Genomic DNA, 18,908 nt, shown 5'->3' with positions numbered 1-18,908 from the left:
TGTCAAACGAAGCGCGTGTTGTGGCGCGAAGGCCAGGTCTTTACACAGCTCCTTAGAAATATTTCTCAACCTTATGTAAATTATACCTGCATGTACCAACAGTCACTGGTCTTTACTACTTTGAGAACAATTTTCCCCAATCACCCAAGGGTTTCATGTCAACCTTGGATTCTCGCAACATATCCCAAATGACTGTGATAACGGTATCAAGTATGAGGATGTCATGCCTATCCTCCCAAAAAGCCACCCTCTGAGCTGCTCTCAGATTTGTGCAGAATATTGCCATTGCTTCTGGTCTTTGAGTCGCCACAGCGCTCACGAGGCCGTCTAACGTAGTTTCGTCGACGCGACCAAAAGACGAGTTCACCGTAAGGTCTAGATGTCGTTCTTTCTGGCAACTCACTCCGACACGTGAATAGTTCCGAATGATGGCTCCCTGGACATCATCTGTGTAAGGAGTGACCAAGCCAAGATCTTTGACGTCAAACTTTTGCAAGGCCTTGTTCAGCGCGAGAACAGAAGTCGTCGCGGGAATTCCTGTTGCCGCAGTGATATCCGCACACAACTTTTCATCGGCTTCAAACCCCAGCCAACCCGACGAAGTACCACTCCAACCGATCATGTCAACCTCAGCATCGGCCAAAAGCTGCGCGGCTGAGATCAAGTTGTCGGTCTGAAACTGGTCGAGCCCATCCTCATCTAGGCTGATCTTCAGAACTCGAAAACGAGAAAAGTGAACAGTGACATCCGGAAGCCCGGAGATGATGGCTTGTGTGAGAGGTTCAAGGCTAGTATTAGAAGAAGGTGTGATAATTCCTAATCTAATCTTCCGCGCCATGTCCAGGGGAGTTTCTATGAAGACTTGGATTTGCTCGCGAGTAGATTGGATTTCGTTGCTTGATAGTAATTGAGAGTTCTAAGTGTCTTTCGCCATGTATGATTTGTCCCTGAACATTGACATCAACTTTCCGTCGCTGGTCCCAAGCACCGTCATCAATCACCGACGTACCCCGCACCATGTTGACCCGCAACTTATCCGACCCTTACGGGACGGAGCATGGATCAGCCGGCTGTTGCCTTCCTGCCGCTCGTCTTGGTAGTACCTCAGATTATACCGCTAAGTCAAGGTTAACATAGATGGAGTTTCAAGTCCACTGCAAATTGCCCCCCCTGAACCAACTTCTGAAATTGCCTAGTATCTCTACGATGCCCCTATTCTATTACTTGTTTCTCAATGCAGAGTTTGCGTAGCTGTTAGTAGCTTCTTGAACTCGGAATCAGTCGCGAGCAAGGTATCGGGGGAATCCCACTCCACGGCCTCTCCCTGTTTCAAGAGGAGTACCCGGTCATACTTTTCGATGAATCTCAGACGGTGTATGACAGAGATTACAGTCTGCTCTAAGAACTCTTCCTCGATAATCCGCTGCATCTTGTCTTCCGTGTCTTGGTCGACGCTGAACCAATGTTAGTTGATGGATGGTATGCGAGTGTTGGGGGAAAGTCTATACCTGCTTGTAGCTTCATCCAAGATCAAAATTTGGCTCCTTTCAACGAGGGCGCGCGTCAAAGCTAGAAGTTGTCTTTCCCCTACGGAGAACCCATCGGCATCTAGTTCGCTGTCCAGACCACCTGCCATAGCGATCTTGCCCAGGAGGCCAACTTTATCGAGCGCTGCTTTGATCGTCTCACTACTTTCGCGGGAGTGTGGATCTAAGTTGAACCGGACGCTGCCCGGGATAAAGAGTGGCTCCTGAGGTATGACGTTGATTCGTGAACGTACTCCCGCTCTCTCCAGACCTTCGAGATCAATGCCGTCGATAGAAATCTTCCCTTCTGTAACTTCAATCATCTGAAGAAGTGAGAGAACAAAGGAGGTCTTGCCGCTGCCTGATGGTCCGCAGACTGCAATCTTCTGGCCGGATGATATTGAAAGTGACAAGTTCTTCAGAGTTGCATCTCCGTCTTTTGTGTATCTCGCAGTGACGCTCTCAAAGGCGATGCGACCCTGCATTGGCCACCTTTCAGGAGGGACACCGGAGCTTCCCAGCTCACGCTCCTCGGAAGGCGTTGTCTGTGCAAACTCTCTTATTCTGGCCACAGCACCGATTGAAGTTTCCAGAGCAGTCCAGTTCTTGATTGTTGTCGCAAGAGAATTGTTGAACCCCAGGACCAAGACCATGGAAACACCAATTGCTCCAGGAGAAAACTTATCGGTAATGGAAGTTGCCATGCTGACTATGATGAGAGCCAGAGCCCCGACAATGAGATCCAAAACGAGCGCGAGCCATTGTTGTATACAGGCTAGCATGTAGTGGGGTTTCTGTGACGTATTCAGGAGTTTTGTCGCCTGCTCCTCAAAGTTCTCTTCCCATTGATAGGCACGAATAGTGGCAACACCCTTGAGTGTTTCAAGAAAGTGGGTGTAGATTGGGGCCTTGGCTTCGATGTCGAGGAGACGGACCTGGCGAGAGGTGCGGAGATAGTATCGTTGAACGAAGAAGAGCACACCTACTAGAAGAGGCACGGATGTCGCCAAGTACTTGCCCATGACACATAGTATTATGAGCTTCACGATGCAAGCGCAAGCATCTTTGAAAGAGTTAGCTCAGCAAAAGAGTAGCTAGAAAGGTGTTGAAGAGAGGAAACTTACTCGAGGCAAAGTTAATGGCATTGGATGGAAGAGTCACATCAACCAGGTTAAGATCCTGGCTGAATCTAGATTACGAAGAGGTCAAACTCACGCTTAGCTACAAAGTAAAACGTCGCTATAAGGCACACATACCTGTTGGTGATTGAACCTGTATCAGTGGACTGGAAAAAGCTAAGAGGTGCTCTTAGATAGTGTCAGCACACGCAATAGCAAAATGGGGTCGGTTCTCGCGTTACCTTAAGCTTGTGTGCAGTAAATCACCATGTAGACTCATGGCTGTCGCGCTGATGATCCGTATGAAGAGGAGCCTGCCAGCAATGATCAGCGGCACTGAGCCTTAGAAATCAAGGTTTCTCAAGGTCTTACCAGCATTCCACGGAAAGTCCAATGCATGCCATCGCAAATAGAAAGGCATAAACCCCAAGATACATACCGAGGTTGTCATTTGGCCGTTTTTCGTTGGCTTCTACCCACCATTGAAACCAGATATCTAAGACGCATGTTTGAGCGATAGGAGCAATTAGAATAATTCCCTGAGGACTTACTTGTAAACCCGCTGCAAAATGCCTCGGTGAAAGTGGCGAAGACGAACGAGCCAACTACTACCCAACCAGCTCGCTCGAAGTAGTATTTGTAAACTGACCAAGAACCATTTTGGCGCAGTCTGTCTTCCTCGGTATCCAGGGTCCTCTGGATTTGTGTGGGTTTCACAGCCTCCTCAGCTTGCCCTGACTCTTCACCCCTCTGAAGATTATTGTCACCTTCTAATCTCGATTTTGTGATTAATTCAGGTGAGCTAGCAACAACCTGTTCATATGGGCCCTGACTAAGGACTTCACCATCGGCGAGAACGATCAATTCATCTGCATGTCGAATGAGTGCACCTGTGTGCCGTTAGCTGAAAACTTCCGACTTGCTGTCAACTTCTCCCCGTGGGCAGTCTTACTGGTGTGAGTCGCAAGAATGATGGAGATCTCGTTCCGGCGGAAGTGACCATCCTTGCTGAAGAGACGGCTTGAAATCTGGCTGACACTTTTGGAATCAAGGCCGCTGAAGACGTCATCGAGGACTACAACTCGGTGTCTGGAGTAGACCGCGCGAGCGAGTGCCTTGCGAGAATGTCAGACATGGCCATGCTTTTGCCTTTCGAAAGGGAGGGGTTTCTAACTCACCACACGCTGTCGTTGCCCTCCGCTCAAGCCGACACCGTTACTGCCAATGTTGTACAACTCTCCTCCAGGCATATTCTTGACATCGTCAGTCAAGGAGCACAGCCACAAAACTTGGTCAAACCATTTCGGATCATGATGGAGGCCACCAGTGATGTTCCTTCTCACGGTGTCGTTCATCATCCACGGAGTCTGCGCGCAGTAGGCGATACCGTGAGCCATGCGCTCTCTGGTCCCGACACTATGTGATGTCTCTCCGAGGATACTCTCCATAAGGCAAGACTTTCCGCATCCAACAGGGCCTACGACCATGGTGATGCCTCTCTTTATTGTCAAGGATAGGTCTTTAAAGACTATGTCTGAATCAGGCGACCAGGAGATCTTTGCGTTACAGAACGAGGCTATTATTCCTTCCGATGACTTTTGAGTCAAATGGTCCGCGAGCTCGATGCTTGTCCTGTTCAAGGTGGTGACTGAAGAGCGCGCTGCAGGTGTGAGGTGTTCCCGCAGTGATCCTTCGTGTGCTTTGAGGCAAAATATCTCGATGCGCTTGAAGCAAGCCACCCCCTGTACAATGTTAGGCACGAATTGGCAAAATAGCAAAAGTGGTTCTGTCAAGAGGCCGATTAAAGACAGAGCGGTGAAGGCATTCGTTGTCGTCAATGTTTGATCTTTGGTGATGACTGCGATTATACTGTAGATGACAAATGTTGCGAAAGGTGCAAATTCGACAGGAAGATTTGCTGCGAAAAGGTTAGCTTTGAAATAAGAGATCAATTATACTGATGAACTTACAAACAAGGATCTGAGAGAGGACTAATTTGCGAAATTTCTCAGACGTCCTTAACTCAACACGTCGCAGCTCTGTGATAGTGGTTGACAACACGCCTGAGAGACCCAGCATTTTGATCGACTTCATATCTCCCAGCATTGAGGCTATGACTGCCACTCTCTTCTGCAAACGTTCAATCCAGGCCGTTTGTGCCCTTCCAATGGTCTTAGAGACCGGGATGACGCCAAAAGCGCAGACTTGTGACATTTCCATTAGCATTGCGGAGCAGAGTGCAGTTCGTGGACAACCTACCGATAGAAATGACGACTGGTACTACAGATGCAGACGCTATTTGACGTTGCAGGAGGAATATTGCGATGCCAACTTCCAGAACGGCAGCCCAAATCTGATGAAAGTTGTTGAACGTGAGTACGATGCGTTCGATATCTGTGCCCATCAAAGTAACCGCAGCACTATCTTTTAAGTCATCTGCTTTAAGAGAGACAGTCTGTCTGAATATCATGGACATCAGCCCTGCTCGAAGCATCGTCGTAAAGCGGAACTGGTGGCGGGAAAATGCAGCTCGGGAGACCGCTAGACCGAGATACGTGAGAACATATGCCCCGACAAGTGCTTGCCCATATCTCTCGGACTGTGGCGTCTTGGGCGTCTGCATGAATTTCACTGTCGCCGTGATGAGGAATGGATGGCAAAACGTGAACGCGGTGAGAAAGAGACGCGTTATGACGCCGGCGAAGAGAGTCCCGCGATATGCGTAAAAGCCAGAGCGGATCAAAGGGTGGTATTTCTGCCCTTTGCGCTTCGACCACGCGGCCTCGAGGCTTGCCCCTGCTCTATCTCCAGCTAGGTCTTTGTCGACTTCCGGCATATCCCGGATGTGAATGACCCGCGAGTAGCCGAGACGGAAGAAAGGCATAAGCCAGGTGAAAAAGCTGCGGCCCCAGAAGCCAGTTTCTTCCTCTTTCGTAAGAGCTCGGTACTCTGTTCGCAAGAATCGCTTCTTGCCGATGGACTCCAAGGGAACGACTAGGATCGTGAGAATGATAATGGCAGTCCAGAGACCTCTGGACGCTCCGGCAATGGAGATGAGCCATAGAGTTCTGAGGCGCGGTAGTGAGAGTATGGCAGAGGCTGAGAAGTAGAGTATGAGCAAGTCGGATGGGCGAGTGGAGCGTTGGTCTTCGAGGAACGAGTGAAAAGTAGCTGCGAAAACGGCTATGAAGTTGAGAATTCCCGCTGCCAGTGAAGCTGTCGCGCGGGGGGCTAATGACCTGATGTTAATTATGACGAAACTGAGATGAAGCACAGTTAAGATGCTCAAGAGAGCCTACATCAGTGTCAGTATCTTGAAATGGATGAAGGGAGTTCTTCAAGTCGAGACCCACCAATTTGCACAAGGCAAGTCTGTAAGTGGCTACTTTCACCGGTGTCCGTGCAATGGAAAATATTCGAAATGGAATGAGCAGGAGAAATACTGCCGGAGGGAGAATGTGAAAGATGGCATCTTCAAAAAGGAGAGTGAAGTCAAAGTGGCGACAGTTGTAGTCAATGCGAGGGCCGAATTGATCATCGCTGCCCAAAGGACAACTGGTGTTAGTCGCCATACAGTCAGGTTTTGGGGATATATTGCGTTCAACTCAGTCCAACTTCCAGGACATTCACAGAGAATGCGAATCAGCCCAGTATTTCAAGCCTCGCAGCTGTGTAAGGGACTTTCGTCTTGTGACACCATGTACGCCATGGTGAGCAAACGTCTTACATCAGACCCTTCACTTTCCAAATGATAGCTGTGCTATGCTCAGTGAGGCAGGTCAATCCGGTTCACACAACCGCTGATTGGACACCATCGAATCGGTATTGGCCCGAATATGCATTGCTTATGTCGTCGCGTCCCGGACCCGGGAAGCGGGTCCGACCACATCGAGTGCAAAAAATCGCCATCTTAGGAATGGACAAAATGGCCGCGGAAATAAGAGTTAAGAAATTGGGGCCGAACAATGGGGACGCGAATCGAGGAGGGGACTTGGGGTGCCGATGTCGTGATCGATGGGCCCCTCTTTCCTCCGTCCCTCGGTTCTCCACTCGGAGGACCAGAATCCGGAACGTCCACCACGCCCTCAGGCAAGCACCCGTACCCGAAGGTACTTTCCCCGGACCATCCGCCACTGACCCGGATCCCTACCGGCCTGAAACTGACGCACACAATCATGCGCGTTCCTGATCTTATTAGCAACGACAACGCAATCTCGCAGCGCACACGCCAACGTCGCACGTCGTCCACAGCGATAGCTGCATCTGCAGCTTCTTCATCACAATCAGCATCACCAGAAGTGGAAAGTCTACCTCCACCGATCTCAACCAGAGCCGGTCCACCAAGCAAGAAACGACGTATAACGCAGACAGCGACCCATCTCACGCGAAGAAAACGCGCAGCAACAGCGTGCCAGTTCTGCCGTCTTCGCAAGACGAAATGCGACAACGTCCATCCCGTGTGCGGGTTCTGTCGACATCACCATGCGACCTGCGTGTACGGCGACGAAGGGGAAGATGAAGAAGGAAGAGAGATGGCAGCCAGTGCTGCCCAGGCTCAAGATGAAGGCATCGCTAGTTCAGTCATCTTGGAAAGACTAGATGAGATTAAACACTTGCTGCAGAGAACAAGAAGCCTCTCGAAAGACCAGCCGGCGTTAGTGGAAGCTGAGGTACCTCAGGCGGAAACCCATCATATAGGTGGGACCCAGGTTCATCAGCTTGGGGAAAATAGTGAACCTCATGGTTACTTCATGGAAGATCATGACCAGCACCGCGAAGAAGCTACACGCACGCTGTACTCGGCCCTCCGCTGCGAGTCTATGCTCCGGTGGCCTATCTTCGAAGGCATCGTACCAGAGGACGACGCACGAATAGAATCCTTTATCCTGGAATTCGGCACCGAAATGGCCGATAATGGTCTAAATCAGCCCAGCAGTTCCTCAACGGTCAACGGATCAGGTATCCAAGAAGATGCTTTCGTCCCCCTTTGCCGGAAGTTTCTCACACATGTTCACCCCCGTAACCCGATCCTCGAGAGCAACGAACTAATAGCCTACGCCAAACAAGCAACTGAGTACGGCATCAAGTGGGATGCTTCATCCTGTCTTGTAGTAAGAGCCCTCATTTCACCCCTTCAACGCCCCTAGCAACTGATCACAACCAACAGCTCCTCGCCTGCGCCTTGGCAAGTCTAACAACTCCCTGGATCCCACCGCAAGAAACCGCATCCGTGACCCAAATCGACGTATCAGAGACTCCTCTCCCGCCAATACTTGAACCACAGGACTGCGGCATCGCGGAGGCGTACTACCTCGCAGCATCCAAACGCATCGGCCTTCTAGGTCCCTCCATCGTTGACATACAATGTCTGTTCCTGGCCTCCATGTACGAAAAGTGCCGCCTTCGGCCACTACGAGCCTGCTTCTACATCCAGCAAGCCTCGACAAGACTGCAAGCTCACTTGCTCCGGCGAGGACGACGGCCATGGAGGGGGCCCAGTGGACGGGAAGAGCCGACACAGCCCCTGGAGCAACGACTGTTTTGGTCTTGCTTCAAGGCTGAGAAGTGAGTAACCTTCACCTTTTCTCTGTCACCGTATGGTAGGCGTCTTTCCACTGACGAAAGTAGCGAGATCCTCCCGACTTTGGGTCTCCGACCAAGCGGCCTAGAGGACTTCACCTACCCAGACTCCTTCCCTGCGCCTCCTTCAACACTCTCCACGGCAACGGTGTGCACCATCAGCGTCAACGAGACACCCGCGAATCCCTCAGACTACGCCTGGTCCCCATTCTCAGACTCTCAACAACGCCTGGAAGAAGAACGCAGTTGGCTTTACTACCTCGCCGAGATCTCCCTCCGGCGGACGATCAAAAACACCATGTCCGTGTTATACCGAAAAGGCGAGGCCTACTGGCTGAGGAACGAGGATTTATTAGTCCGACAATACGACGAGTTTGAAAAGGAAATTTCGCAATTGTCAGTTACTTCTGCCCCGCCCTCCCATGTTATCCGTGCGGACTACTTTCCTGTGCCCCCAAACCGAGTCCTCCACTTGATTTCCCCAGTCTTGGCGGACCTCGAAGCAGCGCGAATAAATTTCCGAGGAATTCAGCACAGCAACTACACCAGCCGAATGCCCAACTTACACGTCTCCCAGACACTCCCATCTTCCGCTCCTGATCCAATTTACCGAACACGACTACCCAGAAAATGAACTCGCATTCTATCTCCAAGGTCGCTTCCAAGGATGGCGCGAATCAACCCTCCGCCCGCTTCTCTACTGCGCCCTCCACGGAACCCAGGGCCGTGGCCAACACGACCAGAGCCAGCAGCACCTGACGAACCCGCGCGTGATCCACCTCGCTCAAAAAGCCGTCGACACCTGCGCCGCCATGATCGTCAAAACGGCGCACCACCACCGCCACGGCGGAAGCTGGTTCGTCGCCCGCCGCGCATTCTCCTGCGCCGTCATGGTCCTCGCGGTCGTCGCGGCAGGGAACCATCCTGTAGAGCCGCCATCGAACTGGAAGTCTCTCGTGCGGCTTGCGCTGAGGGTTCTGAGGCGATGGGGTAGAGAGGCGCGTGATCTCGAGCGCATGCGGGAGACGCTCCAGCGGCTCTTTCACAGGGTGCAGCACAAGGCGGGCTACGGGGTGGCGGTATGAGGGACCTTGGGCGCCGCATGGCGCTCGAGTTTAACCCACATGTAGGTACGTAGAAGGCTTCTCCTTCTGCATGAGGGGTACTGGGCGTTCGAATCACACGTCTATCCGTTACGTCCTTCGAGGAATGATGACGATGTTGTGTAGTGCCGTGCCCAGAAGATGAATGGTCAGCACACTTTCGGTCCTAATAGAAAGTTATAGGAGATTGATTCGAGCAATACAATGCCGCACCATAGCTAGGGGCTGGTAAAAATGTGTTGAAGAAGTAACTCCGGGCTGGCCAACCCACTCTCTACTGGGTTAACTATGATACGCATCCCTCGGGGTAGACCTTGAGGTAGCACGCACGCAGAACGCATGACAGGCACGCTCATTGACAGCCAATTGAGAATCATCCATCTCCCAATTACTAGACATACGTCCTAAGGAGAAGCTCCCTCCTTCCGCCTTCGAGAAGAAATCAAGTACGAATATTCGCCGAGACCTGAAAGGTACTCACCACTACCACTGCAGGCTTACTTAGACGATGTGGCGTGATTACTAGTTAGGTATACCAATGACAGACCTGAACTCGCCTGTGAGGAGGCGGAGAAGGGCACCCGAACCCAAAAAAAAACCAGTGGACCTGGTTGGTCAATATCCAGAGCAATCGAAATCTAAGTATTTATGGGAACCAGAGCCAGCCATTCCACCTCCTCATGTAACAGCCATATGAAGCGTTCCCACGCGAAAGGTTGGTGACCAACTTGGAGGTTTGTCTTTCAGCAACCCACATGAAGCACGCATGTGGCTGGACCCAAAGATACTTTCCAATCCACTTCAATTATAAACGTCCAAAGAGTCATATGATATCACCCGCATAATCTCTTCATGGTGTTCGCGAACCTCGAAAAGTGTCCTAGTACCCCCAAGTGTCACACAGTAGCTTGCAGTTCGGGAGCCCCGTCCCTGCAGAATGCAGCCAAGAGATCCGAGACCCGCTCAACTTGCCCCAGTTCAGGCAAGACCACGATTTGCCGAAGCCTCAACCCGACATAGTGCCACAGATGGTGCCGGAAAAGCTACCCAGCAGGGTGCATGAATAATGAAGGCCCTTGTCATTTTATTCTCATGTTTTGTTAATTCCATCACTCTGCAGAGGTAAGGTGCAGCTACTCATCGTGTAAACCCCAGGTTGCTAAGCACAATCACTTGGAAAACAAATGAGAATATCGTATTCAACTTTTTTAGTTGTATTAACAGTTATCTTTGAACGGTAGTGTAAACTAGTCACGATCGTGACGACCATGTTATCCCCCACGCGCCATGCATTCCACATCAACATTTCGCATTACAAGTTGTTAAGATGTGTCCAAATTGGACCCAACTTCAGAGATGCCTCCCAGGTTATTCACCCGGTAAGACGGGTAATATACTAGGGGTATAGATAAAAGTGAAAATGAACATTAGATAGACGCGCACTTAGACGTTGGAAGTGCGACGCTCAATGTTGTCGACGTGGACCTTGTCGAGGACGCCGTTACGGGCGACCTGGGAGGCGAAGGTCTCATGGGGCTTCCACTTGGCGGAAGTGCGGGGAGTGGTCTCCTCCATCATCTTGTCAACCTGCTCCAGGGACAAACCCTTGGTCTCGGGAACCAGGAAGTAGGTGTAGACCAGGGCGCAGGTGCAGAGACCACCCCAGACGAAGAAGACAGAGGACTTGAGGTTGCCACGCTTCTCACCGACCATGTAGGGGGTGATGACGGCAATGATGGTGTTCCAGAGCCAGTTGGAGGCAGTGGACAGAGCAACACCGCGGGAGCGGATGGGCAGAGGGAAGACTTCACCAATGAGAATCCAGGCACCAGGTCCCCACGTAGAGGCAAACCAGAAGATGAAGATGGCGATGAAGGCGATCTGGGCGTTGACAGCGGGAATGTTGTTGGCGATGCTCTTGGTGGCATCGCTGGGGTCCGGGTGGGTGTGGTTGAAACCGACCGTAACACCAATGATGGCAACGAGGAACTGGCAGATGGTCATACCAGCGGCACCCCAGAGAAGGATGGTGCGGCGACCGAAACGCTCAACAGTCCAGAAGGACAAGGGAGTGGAGCAGACGTTGACGAGGGTGAAGACCAGGGAGATCAAGAAGGTGTTGCTAATGGCACCGGTGGACTGGAGGAAAGGAGTCGAGTAGTAGAAGATAAAGTTGACACCGGTCCACTGCTGCATCATCTGGAGGGAAGTACCGAGAATGGTCTTGCGCAGGTTGGAGTTGGCCTTGAAGACGGAACCGCTGAAGCAGTTGGCCCATGAGCCGAACCAAGTGGCAGAAGGGATGAGCTGGCGCTCGTACTCCTCGTTGGCGACGATCTCAGCAAGCTCGACCTGGATGTACTCAGAGTTCTCGGGCTGGCCGCGAAGCTTGGAAAGGGAGGCGGCGGCATCGGCGAGTCTGCCCTTCTTGACGAAGTATCTGGGGGAGTCAGGGAAGAGCATGAGACCACCACCAAGGATCAGAGCCCAAGGGAACTGAATGGCGATGGGGATGCGGTAGGCGCCAGTGTCGGTGCGGTCCTTGGTGCCGTAGACGACGCAAGCAGCCAGGAGAAGACCGATGGTGATGCAGAATTGGTATCCGGCGACGAGAGCGCCACGAACCTTCTTGGGAGACTATGGAACTGTGTTAGTGGAATACTCTGGGGATTCGTGAGGGCGCCAATGTGAAAAGCTTACAATCTCAGACATGTACAGAATGACAACGGCGGACTCGAAACCCACACCGATACCAGCGATGAGACGACCGGTAACGATGGGAGCGAGAGGAGAGGAACCGACACCAGTGATCATCTGAATGACGACACCGATCATGTAGATAAAGCAACCGAGAATGACAGTCCACTTGCGTCCCATCCAGTCGGCAACGTCACCAGCAATGAGAGCACCGAAGAAAGTACCGCAGGAAAGAATAGAGACGATGAGGGAGGTGTCAGATTCGCCAATGGCGGTGGCACCCTTGCCCTCGACGGCCTCGATGAAGTTGATGGAACCCAGGACACCGTTGATGTAACCGGAGTCGTATCCGAAGAAGATACCTCCAAAGGAGGCAAAGGCGCAGATCAGGTAGGCCTTCCATGTGACGGGGGCCTCGATCTGGTCGACATTGTCGGTGACGGCGAGGCCCTGGACGGGCTCGCGCGTAACGCCGGTTTCTTTCTCCATTGTGGAGGTTGTTGCTGTTGTTGTTCGCCTCGGGAGCTTGGCGATGATCCGAGCTGATTGTATGGGAAAGGGGAGGACGAGAGGAAGCTTGTCGGGAGAATTGTTGGCGAGGAAGCTCGTGAGGAAGGGAGGGGAACAAGTGAGAAAGTGAGGGCGAGACGAGGACCTTTTATCAGTCTTGGTGTCACGTCCAAGAAGGTGCAAAGGGAAAGGTAATGCTACGCAGCTGCGTCCGTGTCAGTCCGCCTGTCTGGCATGGGGGTGTGTGTGGTAGTACCGACTGATGGACTGGGGACTGAGAACTGGGGGGGAATTGGAGATACCTTACTAGGGGAGGGGGGTGTGACACCAAGACTTGGGTCTGGAATGGGGAATGAGAATGAGACGACAGGCCAGGCCGATGCGTATGGGTCAGTCAGACTCAAACAGAGCAGAGCAGGCTGCCGTGTTGTCGATGAAGACCTTACTACGCCTAGGTATGCCTATGCCTATGTCGTATGGACGTGGTGAAGAGGAGTGTTGTGTATGTGTGAGTGTGTGTGGTGCTTCATCTCCCCATTCCGAGGGTCTGCAGGTCACAGTTCATCGAGAACGAGTTCCCATTGGGTTAGCCCCGTTGGTTAGCCGTCCCCATATTGAAGCTCCTGCTAGCTCATGCTTAATAGGGCCGATAACTTTTGGGCAGGCGTGGAGGCCGAGGGGGAAGGGGAGGGGTGGAAGACTAAGAAGGTACGGCGTAGGAGGGGGGGTGGGAAGGGGACTCCCGACGAGTTGGGAAGGGGCCGCGGGGCGGGCAGGCCACGGGGAAGGAGGGAAGGACGACGGGGGTGGCAGCCAAACAGCCATGAGAAAAAGAGAGAGACAGAGAGATGGGAGACCAGGAGAGGTACAAGGCACCAAGGGTACATGGAAGGAACTGCTCCCCGTCCAGGTTAAGGTAGCGCGCGATGTGGGAGGTACCTCCCGTCTCACACAATGGTCCTTGGGCTGGAAGGTACTTTTATTCCTTCTTTCCATTCCATTTCTTGGTTAGGTAGGTTCTTCACTCACCTGACGATAGCTACCTCAAGGTGCCATTCAGCATTGCGGTCGTACTTGCTCTTCAGGTACGAGGATGAAGATGCAGAGCTCGAGGTGCATGTCACCTTAATTTGTGGTCTGTTTGTTTGGGCATTCAATTTTTTGCCAATGTGGAAGCGAACATTTGGGGAAACAAGGACGCCGTGGTTGAAAAGGCACTTCACCAATTGCCATTGACTTTTAGAACTTCCGTCGGCTAGAGGGGAGCACCTGCCACGGCAGCCGACGAGTGACATTAAGATATGCTAGACAGGCTGGAAGGAACGAGTGACTCCCTAGCAAAAAGAATGCAAATGTAAGGTACGAAATGCTCTTGTAGCACGCAGAAAAGGAACATGAACCGAAAAGAATTGGAAATCGAGCAGAAGCATCGTACACTCGGTAAGAATTCAATGACTCCAGGTGGACCAAAACCATCAGATCATCAGTTCCAGGCGGATCTGGACTGAACACGGCCTCACTAGCCATGTTCGCAGCAGGAGAGGAAAGAGTAGTTTAGCGGCCGATGCCCACTACCTTGGTGGACAGATTGACTCGTCAGTGGCGCGCGATGACCGGCAGTCCACTACAAGCACTAAAACATTTGGAAAACTGAGAGCCAGAGGGGATGACAAGCCAAAAGGGCAAGACATTTCCCTTCCCCAGGTAGGCTATTAGAACACACGATTATTGGAATTGGACGTGAAAATTAGCCACTGGGGAACAATAACTGGGGGAGACCACACTGGCCCGGGGACTCCAGTCTTCAGCTGCCTGGCCCCCTGGGGACCCCCTTTCGTGCCCAACATGGAGAGCGCAGCCACCGGGTCACGGGGGTTCTTTTCCAAGCACCAAGGCCCCCCAAAATGCCCCAAGCAGAAAAGAGACCAAGAGAAAGGGAAAAAAAAAGCTGGGGAAATGGATTTCGCCGTTGTCTCGCCGTCGCGTGGCGTTTTGCGGGGCGGGGCCCTGGAGACTTGGTCATCCTTTTTTTACTGATGAATCGACGCTAGGCTCGATCCAGACCCTTGACCGCTCCCGGCTCTGCTGTTTGTTCTGGCAGTTCAGGTCTTTTGCGCTGCGCCGGAGAAGAGCGTGGGCACGGGACACGACACGATTTTTCTCTGTTCGTGTTCCATCCGTTTACTGCTATTTCCACCCGATGTTCGGCTCGTGTTGGAACAGGTCGATGAAAATTCGAAGAAAAAGCACTGGGGCTCTGCTGATCTGGGTCCGGTCTCGACCCTTCGGCTCGGGCTCTCGGGTCTGACAAAGAATCTGTCAACTGGAGATCAAGCAAACGGACCAGACGAACGGGTGGTCTCTGCCGCTGTTTGTTGGTGGATGGTTCTGAACTTCTGGTAGGCTGCAGCAAGAGATTCCAAGTCGCGACTCGGCGCGTCTGTCTTTGGTTGCAATCTCACGAGGGTGCAAGATGTCTAATTGAAGACCTACCTACCTACCTTACACCCTGCACACCGAAAACGATGCGCTGGAATCCCCAAAGTCTAAACACGGAAAGTGTCATGGAGTCGGACCGGTCGTTTCGAGGTCATTCGACGATCCTGACGAGAGTAGTTCGATATGCTTTCATCGCTTGCATCGCAACAAGCGCCGAATAGACGAACCGCCCGCACGCAACCCCAGCTTGGAGAGGTCTTGGAATCTAGAAATGCGTGACACTTTGCCTCCCCCATGGGTGGGCCATGGCCGGCGCAGGACTGCGGCGGGGGAGGGGGCCAGCTGTGCGCCAAGTCAGGACGTGCCGAGCTTGGCCCCGAGCTCATGCAGCGATAATCTGCATACCAAGGCGCGTCTCTCTCTGCAGACTCCAGAGTTTCCAGAGTTGAGGACGCCCAAGAATGTCATCGACACGGCACTACTCATCCAAGCCGCAGGGAGGGGAACGCGGAAGGGAAGGAAAGCGGCGACGACGAACATGGGCCAGGCATGCAGTACGTATTAGTCCTAGACTCCTAGGTAGTAGACAACGGCAGACTTGATGAAATGCGCCCGTTTCTGGCCAAGCGCCCGGTGGCCGTGGTCCAGTGATGACATGCCTTCTCCTTTTCTTGCCTAGTGGTCCTGGCCAAGTCATCGTCGCCGTTTGACATGGTTTTGGTATGAGTGTTTGACTGTATGTGGACTAATTTGGAGGTGCAGTTACCTGCTTACGTTTGATGACCTCCTGAATCTCACGATCGCTTCATGCAATTTCAGAATTTTCACCAACAAATGGCTTACAGAACAAGAGTGTCAGAGTTTTCTCCCCCTAAAACTCCCGATTATCTTCATTCGGGTTACTTTCACCCGCGTTTGGTGGGGTCCCCGAGGGGTATTCTTTATCCGACATGAACCTGTCCCGTGGGAATAAGACGCAGTGGGCCTGTCACAGCCATGGCCCAACGATTAAAAGTGAGGAATTCCCATAATTCCATAATTCCATTGAAAAAAGGTGCCCCCGTGGAGAAGTAGACTGGAGACTTTTGGCATAGGGACTTGGGGAAAGCGCCATAGAAGCGCCGAAGAGGCAGGCAACAAGCGTTCAGCGCCGTCCTGAGGGCAGGTCCAATCCTTAGTTCTTGCCAGTTGGTGCCAGATTATCGCTCCACAGTAATCTCCAGAGTACGTACCGGAAAAGTACCGAAGTATCTTCCCCGGCCACTTTTTTGTGGCGTTCATTGGCTCCGCCGCCTCCCTTCCTTCCCACATCTTCCCCCAGGTGTCAAGACTCAGGCCCTTCCTTTTGAGTCTTGGTCTGGTGAGCCACCGGTTCCTCCCTCCGATTCGCCCAGATGTCAATCCCAAAACATGACACGCCCAGAACCCCCCGGTCCCTGTTGCCCCGTCATCCTTCCGAGAAGGAAGAAAGTCTTCGTAAGGAATTGCCAATGTCTTGCCTTGACTTGCTCGCAGCCTTCCACGTCGGCGCGTCTTTCAGTCAGGCAATTGGATGATGCATCACTAATTCGTTCACGCAGGCGGCCTGCGTCCGACTCTGGCGCGCCCCTCTCTACTACCTACCTTAGGTAACTGTGCCTCTGCGACAGGGCCCCCCCCCCCCGTGACTGGCGATGCTTTGCGACACGATGCGATGCGCTGAGATTGGGTGGTGAATCTGCGGCTGGACTCAGGCATCACGGCAGCATTGCGGTCTCTAACTGTCAGCAATCGAGACACGAGGCGCCCGTGTGGCTTTTCTTCCCTTGCCGCTCCCTGGCCAAACATCTCCACTGTCGTCGTTCGACGGATCATCTGGCTCAGCGCCATGTCTCTTCAGCCGCCGACATCCGCCAGGTCATTCGTTCGTGATGGGATGGGCACATGTCGGCCGGTACGCTCGCTATACGAACAAGTAGGTATGGATTCCGATCCTAAGGTCGACCCTAGTTCAAGCCGCAACGTTGGAGCCCCAAGGGCTCTCCCGCATGCTCTCCTGCAGCCCTCCAACACGTCTCTCCCTATCCGTGGGTACCACAAGCTACAACGCCTTACGATAGAGCTCTCGACGCTTTTGTGTGAAGCTCGCTTGACTGTTCTTGGTTCAACTAAGCCATCTTCAGGCTTCAACACCTACAATCGAACTCGCTTAGACGGTTATTTGAAGCTATTCGGGCCATTCAACCTCGCCAAAACCTACAACTACAGTAGCTTTACTAGCTGCTGCATCTCGCTATCCGGACTGCATGAGATGGATGCAACCCCATTCAATCCATCCCATCTTCATCCCGCACTTTCACGCCCTCCCCCAACTTCTCCCCATTCCCATCCAACTTATTTTTTTCTTCCCCCAAGTTTCCCCATCATCTCTCCTCCAATCCCCCGGCCCCGGCCCCAAATGGGACAATGCTCGGTGGTACTCGATGCGCTAACTACCTATAGATCTCTCTATTCGGAGTCTACTATGGCAGACACTTCGTCTTGGTGTCCAGTTTGGCCGAGTTCCTGTCCGTTGTGGATCGCCTCACATGCACTTTCAGACGCCGTCTGTCTCTCTTTCTCTCCGCCTGGAGATATCGGGGTCTCCAAGCAACCCCATATCTCCAGCTTCACGAAGCCGGTACCCAATCACGACGTTGCTTCCGCCAGATCGCGCGCTTGCTCGTCTGATTCCGCGGGTGCTTTCGGGGCTTCGCGCTCATCGTTCAATGAGCCGTACACAACAGCCGTCCTTACGAAGTCACCGCCTATAATCGAAAGAGTCACGTCGTACCACCACCCCACCCGAGTCAGCGCGCGTTGCTGTTAAGAGGGCCCAAAGTCCGAATGACCAACAAGTTTTCCATCCCCGGCGCTCCAGACTTGGGCTCCCTCCCCCCCCCCCCGGCGCCTGTTCGCCAGTGGGTGCCTTCCGAGCCATCCCTGGTCGGCCTCCGTACCCAGGTGCTTACTTTTACCTGTCACGGCCGTGATATCGGCCCGTCTTTGATGACGGCCCCATTCAACCATGCCCGAAATCACGACAGCGGCCTGTCAACACTGGCGCGTCGCCTTGCCCTGCCTGCTTCAGTGCTTCATCGCCTCGGCTTCCGGCCGAGTTTGGGCTTGGTCTCGATTCTTTTCCCCAGCCCACCGCCCTCGTGCTTCTTCTCCAGGGCTCCTCTTTGTTCTTCCCCGTGGGAAACTGGTAAAACGACCGCGTTTTCGCCGGCCGCCTGATCTCTGACGCACCGTTCGTCTCGAACTTGAACTACAGATACGAAGAAGCGTACAAACCGCCAGACCGGTACCAATAGACCGACTGATTGTCACCGCACCGCAAACTCTGTCACTCCACGGGGTCTCCGGACGCGGGCACGGTGTCGGTCTCCGCTCGGAAGGATTTTTCTCTCCAGCAAAACCACGAACGTCCAGATTCTCTCTCCACTGCGGAGAACCTATCATTAAACACCCCTGCTACCCCTGGTGGGCACTTCCAAGGAAAAATTACCCCCAAGATCTCTGCTGAAGACTTGCCAACACAGCCCGAACCGTGAACCGTGAACCGTGAACCTCACACGATGTTCGTCACGTGGTGTCTCGATCCAGGCCTGAGGTTCATCCGCTGTTTTGCTCGCACGGGGCCGTCATGAACACAAGAAAAGCACAGGCTGCGGTACGCTGCACGTCCATCCCAGCAACCAGGCCATCCCCAGCCCATCCCGAGTTCTCGGGACACGTGAGTCGCAGGGCCCTTGAGTGGCAACGCCGACCCGCGTCTTTGGTGATGATGCTGGCGCCGTGCACGCACGATCGTTGCCTCTTCCCCCATTCCAAATGCCCGTCCTCTTGGTTGCCAAAGCTAACGATCGATAGGCAGTGTAAATGGATCCAAACCACCGGATTCTAGCGTGGTA

The 18,908-nt window shown here is 53.0% G+C and overlaps 4 protein-coding genes across 4 annotated transcripts; 1 reads left to right on the top strand and 3 right to left on the bottom strand.

Moving 5' to 3' along the window:
* Positions 1-115: 115 nt before the first annotated feature.
* On the bottom strand, positions 116-6,216 carry CPAR01_09912 (ABC transporter; the record flags this gene model as incomplete). The annotated part of the gene is made up of 13 exons (XM_060494175.1): positions 116-916; positions 1,343-1,454; positions 1,509-2,589; positions 2,651-2,715; positions 2,783-2,833; positions 2,887-2,958; positions 3,017-3,140; positions 3,196-3,534; positions 3,597-3,759; positions 3,823-4,562; positions 4,615-4,848; positions 4,904-5,939; positions 5,998-6,216. The coding sequence occupies 13 exons, from the start codon at positions 6,214-6,216 to the stop codon at positions 116-118; spliced, it is 5,037 nt and encodes a 1,678-aa protein (XP_060346357.1).
* A 393-nt stretch (positions 6,217-6,609) lies between these two features.
* Positions 6,610-9,309, top strand: CPAR01_09911 (uncharacterized protein; the record flags this gene model as incomplete). The annotated part of the gene is made up of 4 exons (XM_060494174.1): positions 6,610-7,755; positions 7,812-8,209; positions 8,249-8,620; positions 8,802-9,309. 4 exons carry the CDS (start codon positions 6,610-6,612, stop codon positions 9,307-9,309), a joined length of 2,424 nt encoding a protein of 807 aa, XP_060346356.1.
* A 1,461-nt stretch (positions 9,310-10,770) lies between these two features.
* On the bottom strand, positions 10,771-12,513 carry CPAR01_09910 (uncharacterized protein; the record flags this gene model as incomplete). Its single annotated transcript, XM_060494173.1, has 2 exons — positions 10,771-11,964; positions 12,028-12,513. 2 exons carry the CDS (start codon positions 12,511-12,513, stop codon positions 10,771-10,773), a joined length of 1,680 nt encoding a protein of 559 aa, XP_060346355.1.
* Positions 12,514-17,640: 5,127 nt separating this feature from the next.
* CPAR01_09909 (uncharacterized protein) lies at positions 17,641-18,021 on the bottom strand (the record flags this gene model as incomplete). The annotated part of the gene is made up of 2 exons (XM_060494172.1): positions 17,641-17,759; positions 17,970-18,021. The coding sequence occupies 2 exons, from the start codon at positions 18,019-18,021 to the stop codon at positions 17,641-17,643; spliced, it is 171 nt and encodes a 56-aa protein (XP_060346354.1).
* Positions 18,022-18,908: the final 887 nt, after the last annotated feature.

The sequence above is a fragment of the Colletotrichum paranaense genome (genome assembly GCF_030867605.1).
Source record: "Colletotrichum paranaense strain IMI 384185 chromosome Unknown Scaffold_8.1, whole genome shotgun sequence".
In the NCBI taxonomy this organism is placed as follows: Eukaryota; Fungi; Ascomycota; class Sordariomycetes; order Glomerellales; family Glomerellaceae; genus Colletotrichum; species Colletotrichum paranaense.
The sequence above is the reverse complement of the archived record's forward strand: the minus strand, read 5'-3'. Positions and strand labels throughout refer to the sequence as shown.